Below are 8954 nucleotides of genomic sequence, written 5' to 3' on the forward strand. Positions count from 1 at the left end.
GGACGAAGAGGCTGCGGTCGACGCCGCGCATGGCGGCCTCCACGCGCGGCGTGCGGATGAGACGGGCCGTGAGCAGGTTGTCTACCAGGGCGGCGTTCGTCGACGCGGAGCAGGTGTACGCCATCACGCGGCGGCAGGGGAGGGCGCGGAGCGGGGCGGCGAAGGGGGAGATGGAGGGAAGGTACAGGAGCGGTGGACGAGGCATGGAGGGGGGGGAGGGGGTCGGGGGACGGGTGCGTGGGTTGGGCGTGGAGGGGGTGGAGGGGTGGCTGGCGGAGTGGTGGGGAGTTAGAGCCGAGGGAGGGGGTTGGACTTGGGGGTTGATGGCGCGGGTGTTTATGGCAGGGGGTTGTGCTTGTTTCGAAATGGAGAAATTGATGGTGGATGGGGTGGGGATCAAGATGGCATAAGACACGAAGTGAAAAGCGGAGTGGAAGGCGACTGATTAAAGTGTGCACTAATGATGCACAAGTGGGGCAGCAATCTCATCAGCGAGATATTTGGGTTTGCTTGTTGCGGGCTTACAGCTACCGCTGTGTGTGAGTTTATTTATCTAACTTTCAAGGGGGGGCCAATGGTATAGCGAAGGACGGGCATCATTCGGGCGGGGGGTAGCAGGTGCTACACAGGGTTGTCCCTACACGTACATGGCTTCGTGCATGTATGATATATCATACTATGATGTCGTCTCCCAACAAGAGTAAATTTGGCTTATTTCTTAGAATTCGCACACCTTCGGCACTGTGTTACCATCGTTACGTGGCGTCGTCATCTCCTAATTTCCCCCATCCCCCCCCCCCACCCCCACCCCCACCCCCCCTTCTGGCGCCACTGTTTTGGTCCGGCGATTTACTGGACGACAGCAGGCAACATTTCATTGAACTCAGCAACGAAGGCGTGCCGTTTTCAGTTTCTTCAGGACTTGTGACTTGTTTTCATCGCACCCGGGCAACGTTGACTGTACAATAGTACGGTAGAAGACGCACAACAACGACAACTCTGTCATACCTCATATCGCGGGCGACAAAGTGGCCGGGCGGCTATTTTACCACTCTCTTCAAACGCTTGCAGCAAATGTATTCTTCACACGTCCTCTCCATGGCGGAGTTTGCACCTGCAACAGGTTTGTGGTGCCGTCTCAATGTCTCTGAATCGCGGTTCAATAAGAGGGAATCGACGTCGAAGCGCAGATTGCAAACGAGTCTTCAAGCCTGCAGCTTACAGGCTTTCACAATCAACAATACCGTACATCCATGACCTCTCTGTCCGCCATCCTCTTGTTTCTAAGCATTGCAAAATTGTCATGCGAGCTTTCAATTCGTTTCACAGGCATTCTATGCAGCGAGGATGTCTCTTGAGAAACATCAATTCCTTCATATATTTGGCCGTAACGTGGAATTCCAGGAAAGCAGTGGATTATCATGAGACTTGACCCTCACGGCAAGAATGCGAGCGGTTCGAGTCACACACTCCATCTCATCAGAGTCAGTTGCGTCATTTGAACTGACGCTAAGCATGGGGGTTGTGCGGTATTCAAATATCATTCATCGAGAGGATGTCGTGGTCTTATACAGAACATCACAGATACTGTATAGAGCGGCCCGGTGGGTGGGTTCGGAAACAAGAAATCGTACACTTGTACGGCGAGAAGCGTACACTTGTACGGCGAGAAGCGAGAGCACTGGTGCCTCAGGAGTCCTGAGGCAGGTCCTGAGTCAGGACCTACCTTCCGACGGTACACGTAAACTTTACTGAAGAAGAACTAAACACAATGCTCTGTATGCTTTCATTCACCTGTTGAAATGGAGGTTGTATGTAAGAGAGCTTACAGCCTATTCATCTCCCCCCGCCGGATGAGCGTTACCCTGCGTACCGCCCTCTCGAACACGAAGAGCCGCATTTTTGCATGACTGCGATTCAGCACTCTGACGCTCAGAGTCTGAGCGTTACTGCCCAATGCCTGTTCGCCCGGCGAAGGTTGCTGCGTGTCATTCTACGTACAGCAACGCTTCTCTCCGCCTACGCACTAAAAATAGCCTCCGGCGACAACGTTCACCATCTTGAGACCCGAATCACGTGCAGTACACGACGGAACGTGCGGTAGCCCGGCTCTTGTAATTCTGCACTGCGCAAGCATCCATCAACCAGGAGAGGCGCTGTAAGCAACGCGTCTTCGGCCCGCACCGGTTTCTTGCCATCGCGGACGACCCGAACATCACCCCTGCACTTCTACACTCTCACTCCCAGCCCTTTTAGAGTCGAGCATTGTCGCGGGTGGAGGAATACGCCGATGGAAATACTGCCACCGTGCTTCAAATTGTGGCAACAACGTGACGAGTCAGGGAGCTGTGCTGGCCGTCCGCACGAACATAGTAGACCCCTGCCGCCTTTCCTCTTTCGTCGCTGGGGGAGATTTTAGACTTGGCGTCAAAAGCTTCGCAGCGCCGCCGGCCCTACATGGCGAGAAATACGAGGTTGTGCCACACTAGAGGGTTTCTCTTTCTCCAAAACAGAAACTGTGAAGCACGGCGAGCATTGCACTTTTGGATTTTCAGATCGTGAGGCGAGATTTCGAGATTTTAGCGACGTCAGCATTTGAACAACTCGCATATACCCTTCGAAGGGTAAGCGTCCTTTTCAAAAATCAAGCGTGCGCTCGTTGATCACACAATCCGCCACTAGAGGTAAAAAGACGGCAATCGCTGAGTGTGTTTGATGAATTAGAAGCGGTCGACGATTTGCATTTTTGTGCGTATGTCGAAGAGATGATCAACTCTTCCATGCAACAAACGCTGTGCGCTGAGCTCACAGCGGCGTCCACTATGCGTAGTGCGGGCCCACACATCACAACAAGTGTCAGGAAAGATGGCATGCTGCGAAGAACTGTAATCGCTCTTCCATACACTGGTCACTTATTTTTAGGGAGGACTATTCTTAGACACTGTCGACCGGGGAGTAATGTCCGATTGAAAGCAGTTGATAGATACAGTATGATCCTTTGTTTGCTTCACGCATCCGACTTCTTGTGCAACAAGCTTGTACTGTCGCCCCATGGCCAGACCAACAAAGCAACCGAGTGTGTTCGACATTTTTACAGGCGCTACCGTCACCAGTGATATCCTTAGGAGGATGCTAGGTAAGAAAGCGCATTCTGAATCCCCGTCTCAGGGTGAGCGCAACACTACTAGCCCTGCTTGAGGGCCAGTCGTGTGGCACAACTTGACCTCGAGTCGACATCGCACTTGTGCCACTCGAAATAGGTGCAGCCGGTGTCTCGTATGTGAAGAGAGGACGGTTAGGCGGTATCCAGACGCTGCTCATAGTGCTGTATTGTGGAACGCTGATAGAAATGAAGAAATAAAAACTGATTCATCCTCACTAGAGCCTCACGTCGTCGGGAGCCGATGGAGCCATTGAGAGCAAGTCAGTAGCATTGTTTTGCAGCTTCACTTCAACTGTGACCAAGCAACAGAAGTGTATGCAACATGCACTTCTACAATACTTATCACGAGATTAGTCAACAATACAGTACAGTACCGCAGTACAGTATTGAGCGAGACGGCAAGAAACCATTTGTCTCGAGAGCGCTCCTTCCTCAATTTAATTTCATGCGGTCAAACTTCGTTATTATCCTCTGCCGAAGAGATTGCACTTGTGGCACGCAAGCCCACGCCCACTTCGTTCACTGCGGAATTGAATGGACCAGTACGGTATGAATGCGGACAGCGAACAAGCAATCTTGTCACCTGTAGCTCATGTACAGTTTGAGTGATTTCATTTTTGCATGAAACGGGCCGCTTCGATGGAGTTTTCATACACATACATACAGTATACTGTGCCTGTGCGAAGGGCGTTAGTAACCCTTAGCAACATGACATCCGGCGTGGACAGGAAAAATGGGAAATCTCAATGCTGGTCGCAAATCAAAATGTTTTTAGGGAGTCCACTACTTCGAAGTACTGTACAGTACAGTAGTTAGATACAGCACCACGTCTCTTCGCGGGTTCTCCCTGGTTGCCCTTCGCCGTCTCTTCGCACCTTCTTGCTTAAACACAGCGAACCCGGTACAGGGTTTGTAGCAAGCTTGACTGCAGCTTGAGTCTTGTAGCAGGGTTGTACTGTATGATAAAACAAGCACACTTCAATTATCGAAAAAACTTGATTTTTATTCCCTGTTTACAGTTTTTTCCCACCTCTTGCCTCGAATCCGCACGGATTGTATGGTTAAATTTTGGCTGTTTCCAGCATTTTCTCAAGGATATTACGATTTCTCATGACCATTTCAGAATAAAACTTTATTTAAAAATATTTTGAGGGGTCCCCATCGGTATTCCACAGAGCTTGCATCGACGTTGTCCGAGCGTCGATTATCCGTTTCACGACGTTTTCACCATAGTCATCGCCGTTTTCCGGAATGCAAAGCGTAGCATGAGAGTGGACTGTGCGCATATAGAAGCGTTCTGAACTGGTGCGGACGTCACTCATAATGCCTTTCAAGAATTGGCCCGGCTACAAGCCTTCGTAACAATATACATGCGACCTGAACATCATGACTTCAAATACCGGATGCAGTGCACATGCATGAGCTGACATACGCTCAGGAAACGGCTGCTATAAATAGTTTCTTTCGTGCTCGTCCACCCCTCCTGCACACTTGCATAGTCACCCGATGACAACAGGACGGGTGGGAAACATATGAGGATGCATGGGCCTCCAATTTCTTTGCAGGAATTGCAGAGAGGGGCATCAGGGCACTGACAACTGGCTCTCCACGCAGAAAACAATTTCGCAATACCAACAAAAACATATGGAGCAACAAGTAGCAGCCCCTTTCCAAGAATCACATCCCGCGTATACATGATATAAGCAACAAATAACTGCAAGACACTCTTGGGATTCATGGCTGGTCAGATCAATACCTTCTCATATTTCTTTCACAGGTGTTTTAGCCATAGTCGAGTCGACAGTGGCAATTGCATCTACTTTCAACTTGACAAGTAGTCACAGAGTGACACCCATCCGTTCAACACCAGTTGGTTTATTTATATCAGATCCATTTATGAAACCAAGAGTCTGCCGCTCTTCTGTATGCGCAACCCGCGAGAATTTAAGATTCGCAATCGCTTCAGCAGGCACACTGCTTCTCTCCGATATTCAAAAGCACACATCCCAGAAAGCTCGACCGAGTTTCCTTTGCGCCAGTATTCCCACATCATTCCCACACCTCTCAATTCTCCCAACTTTCACACAACAAGACAAGGAATGTCTTTCCGAGATGTTGACCAAAGTTTGCGCGACCAAGTCTCCATGGCGTGCCTTCAAGCATACGTGCAAATGTCAGGAAATCAAGCCCATCATCAGGCACTTTCTGGATGCCCAGTTGAAATGTGGGACTTTTCATCCGACTTTCCGTCACTTCCGCCATCTATCGCATCACAAAAGCCGCAGCACAGCCATGAAGACCATTTAGAGACAGAAAAAGTCTCTACAGCAGAAATCCCGGGTCGTCCTGCTTATGCTTCACCCTCTTTGTTGTCGACTTCTAGTTTACAAATAAGGAGAGACTACTGTAATTATTTGACTAATCGTTTTGATGTGAGTGAAGACTTAGATAGCAGTTGCTCAGAAGCTTTGGAGAAAAGGTTCCACAATGACGACGACGACAAAGACGATCGGATTATAATTCGTAAGCAAATGATTCGGAGAGAGAACAACCGTGCTGCAGCAAGGAGGAGCAACTACAAGAAGAAACTCGAAAGAGAGGCTAGGAAGAAAGAACTGGCGACACTTCGACAGATTGAAGTCGAGCTGCGGGAAAAGGACGTCCGACTACGTCAGGAAAATCTTTGGCTCCGATCACTCGTGTACCCTGAAGAGCACCAATATTAACTTTTATGTGGACGTTTGGTGCGCGTCAGCAAAGATAATTTTATCAGAACAAAGTTGCAAATCATTCTTGGAGAAGACATAGTGCGTTGAGATACTGTACCAAATTATTGTATTTAGCAAAGCACTTCCTGAAATATACGTAACATCTTACTTTATGCGCAGACTTGACACACCAGAAGCTCACGTGAACTTCACCAAGTGCCACCTTCTCTTGAACACTTTGATCTCCAGCGTAGCCCGTCTAGGTCTGTTGCTCTAAGGCAACTGACGTATGGACTGCTACGCAGTTCTGACCCTCGCGAACTTAACATTAAGAGCCTCTACATGAGTAGCGGTATCGTTCTTGTAGTCTGATCGACAGCGTGCCTGTCTGCAGTTCCCAAAACATGTTCCCTCTCTGTTTATTGCTGCATTGCCTTCGAGGAGCGAGAGAGAGAGAGAGAGAGCGCGCACTGATGACTGGACTTCGATAATCTTCTCTCCGTGGTTATTGAGACTCCTGTTCATGGGTTTGCACCGATATCCGGGGCAGTCACATGAGTTGCTATTTATAGCATGTAGAAATTGAAATCTCGCATGATTTGAGTTACGGGGCTCGAGTAACCCTATCTCAGACGCAAAGGGAACACTAAGATGTCTTCTCGCGCGACTCTCCGAAGGGGAAGTTGAGGCATTTGTTCTTACCGTCACACTCATCCAAGTGCTCTATGAGAAGTCTTTTTGGGCCAACGGAACGCGGGCATGTAAGAGCGCCACCGGCGAATGCGGCAGAGTTAGAACGGAGTTACTTTACAAACGGAGCCGAGTTCTAGGTTGTCCAGCTGAATAGATATATAAACAAACGCAAATAAGTTCTCTATGTACAATTTTGCGCAGCTGGGACAGAGTTGTGAGCGCATCTGTCAGTTTTTGTACATACATATGAGACTTTCAATTGTGCCTCTGGTTGGTGTGAGTGCGGCTAGGAGGGATTTTGGTGGCGTTGTGTGCGTGGGTCCTCCATTGCACTCGATCTGCGTTTGTTGCTACATTCCAGCTAGACCTCCGCGTGAAAAGCAAAATTGCGAATACGAATTCATAGTGGGGTGACGAAAAAATCAAAAAAGTGCCTTGTTCAAAACGGCGGTGCACCCTGTGCACCGCAAAGGTGAAATGTGGGTTTGTAGCAGCAAACCCATACCGAGTCCTAATGGGACGTGTCCACTTGACGCTTAAGAGCTTGATTCTGCTGTTTGAGCTCAAGTTCGTGCCTGCGTAGCTGAGCGATGCGAGCTTGGCCGGCTTTTATTTCCGATTTGTAGCCGTCCATGATGCTTTTCTTCCTTGCATTTGAGCGAGCTGCTGCCTGTCTGTTCTTCTTGCGCCGCTCTTCTGCCTTTCTTTCCTTCTCCATAGCATCGAGACGAGCTTGCAGGATAGGATTATTCGTGGTCGAACTTCCCATCTGCCAGATGAATCCATCTGAACAGGCAGCCATTCCTGCGGGGCGTGGAGCTAGAGTGACGCCACGGTGAGGAAACTGGGGCTTCATTTCCATGGGTTCAGCGCTGAGCACGGCTTCCTCTTTGGGCACAACGGGGGACTGAACCGGGGCCACCGGCGGCATTAGGACACCTGTCGGCGAGAGTTGCTGTTGCCACGGAAACTGACGAAATGATGGCGGTTGAAAGTGGGATTGGATCGGTGAAGCATTTGGCAGCGGGTGAGAATGCGAAGACGAGAGATTGTGGGCAGTCTCCGGGTGAGTCTTAGAAGGGTGGAGCTGTTGCAAGTGCTGCGACTGATGCTCACCGAGGTAATGAGGTTGTGGCACCTTTTGGTCCGAATCGACATAGCTTTCGGTAATGATGGATGAGGTGGTAGATGGGCTTGTTTCCTTCTCATGACGGAGTAAGGCGTCCCAGTCCTCTTCGATATCCATGCCATCCATGCAAAGCTCAATGCCGCCAGGAAGGGTGCTGGGATCCGCGGGCAGCATAGCACTCTCGAGAAATTCCGGAATTTCGTAACGCTGGATGGAAGGCATAAAGGGGTCTTCGACCACGGGGGCTTCTTGAGGGGCGTAGAATTGAGCGTTGATGAAGTAGTCATCGCCCGAGCTGGGGTTCTCCGACTCAGCGAGCGGGTCGGCGGCCACGTCGGGCGGGGTTTGCACGGAGACATCAGAAAGCGAGCTGGAGATGATGCGGGCCTGATGCTCGTCCGACGCAGGAGACGGCTGGGGTTCGGCGATGCTGCGAGTCGACAGCGGGGCCGGGACAATGGCACAGTCGGAGACCTTCTCAAAGATGGCGAGACGCTGCATATCAGCGGCGAGGGCCGAGTCCATGGAGGGCTCGTACGTAGCTCTGACGTCCATACAGGCATCAATATCGCAGAGGTTTTTCTCATGGAGCGTGTTAACGACGGTAACGCGGACTTTTCCATACCACTTAGCAGGCCCCTCCCTCATGACGGCGCCGGCGGCCGCGGCGAGTCCAGTGCTCTGGCGCTGCGGGAGGTTAAGCGACACGCAAGTGCAACTCGCCGAGGACGGGGCGGCGCACGTAGGGCACTGGCGCCACTCAGTGTCATGGCACTTGAAGAGGACGCTCTTCAGAAACTGGCCCGCGTCAAAGAGGTCCGACGAGCACGTGAGGCAGATGCGCTCGCGCTGCAGGCGGTTGCTGACGCGCACGTATTGCAGGCGGGTGAGGCGGTCGCGCAGGTTGCGCGTGACGATGCACCACTCGCCCGTGGCCTCGTCGCGCACGTAGCGGCCGACGCGGACGTCGGACATGAACTGCGGGGCGTGCAGCGGGTGGGTGCGGGCGGCGTACGACGTGACGACGGCGCCGCCGGAGAGGCCGGACGAGTGGGCGAAGGCCGGGACGCCGAGGTAGCGCAGGGAGATGCAGCCCTGCAGCGCGCCGACCTGCTCCTCCTCCGTGACGATGGTGAAGGCCGGGCGCGGGGTGACGAGCAGGCGCACGTCGGCGTCGGCGGAGGACGCGTCCAGCAGGTAGCGGCGCACGGACGGCGAGCGGCGGATCAGCGTGAGGGCCTTGCGGAGGTCCGCGCGCATG

The 8954-nt window shown here is 51.8% G+C and overlaps 2 protein-coding genes; both read right to left on the bottom strand.

The window, feature by feature from the left end:
- The window catches only part of CHC_T00003310001 (hypothetical protein), a 1746-nt gene extending 1071 nt beyond the window's left edge, over nucleotides 1-675 (bottom strand). Inside the window, exons 1-2 of the mRNA XM_005714741.1 lie at nucleotides 648-675; nucleotides 1-484 (exon numbers count right to left, since the gene is read on the bottom strand). The exon at nucleotides 1-484 is cut by the window's left edge and continues 379 nt beyond it. Of these exons, the coding sequence (XP_005714798.1) occupies nucleotides 1-484; nucleotides 648-675 (512 nt within the window). The remainder of the gene's footprint in view (nucleotides 485-647) is intronic.
- A 5958-nt stretch (nucleotides 676-6633) lies between these two features.
- Nucleotides 6634-8341, bottom strand: CHC_T00003311001 (hypothetical protein). XM_005714742.1 is given in 2 exon segments: nucleotides 6634-7075; nucleotides 7076-8341. The coding sequence occupies 1 exon segment, from the start codon at nucleotides 8339-8341 to the stop codon at nucleotides 7076-7078; it is 1266 nt and encodes a 421-aa protein (XP_005714799.1). The 3' UTR covers nucleotides 6634-7075.
- Nucleotides 8342-8954: the final 613 nt, after the last annotated feature.

Source organism: Chondrus crispus, genomic scaffold (assembly GCF_000350225.1).
Source record: "Chondrus crispus Stackhouse genomic scaffold, scaffold_185, whole genome shotgun sequence".
Lineage (NCBI taxonomy): Eukaryota > Rhodophyta > Florideophyceae > Gigartinales > Gigartinaceae > Chondrus > Chondrus crispus.

What these genes read in the sequence shown, in the direction of transcription:
- CHC_T00003311001 (XM_005714742.1), bottom strand. Translation starts at nt 8,341, where the DNA reads ATGAGGGAGGGGCCTGCTAAGTGGTATGGAAAAGTCCGCGTTACCGTC.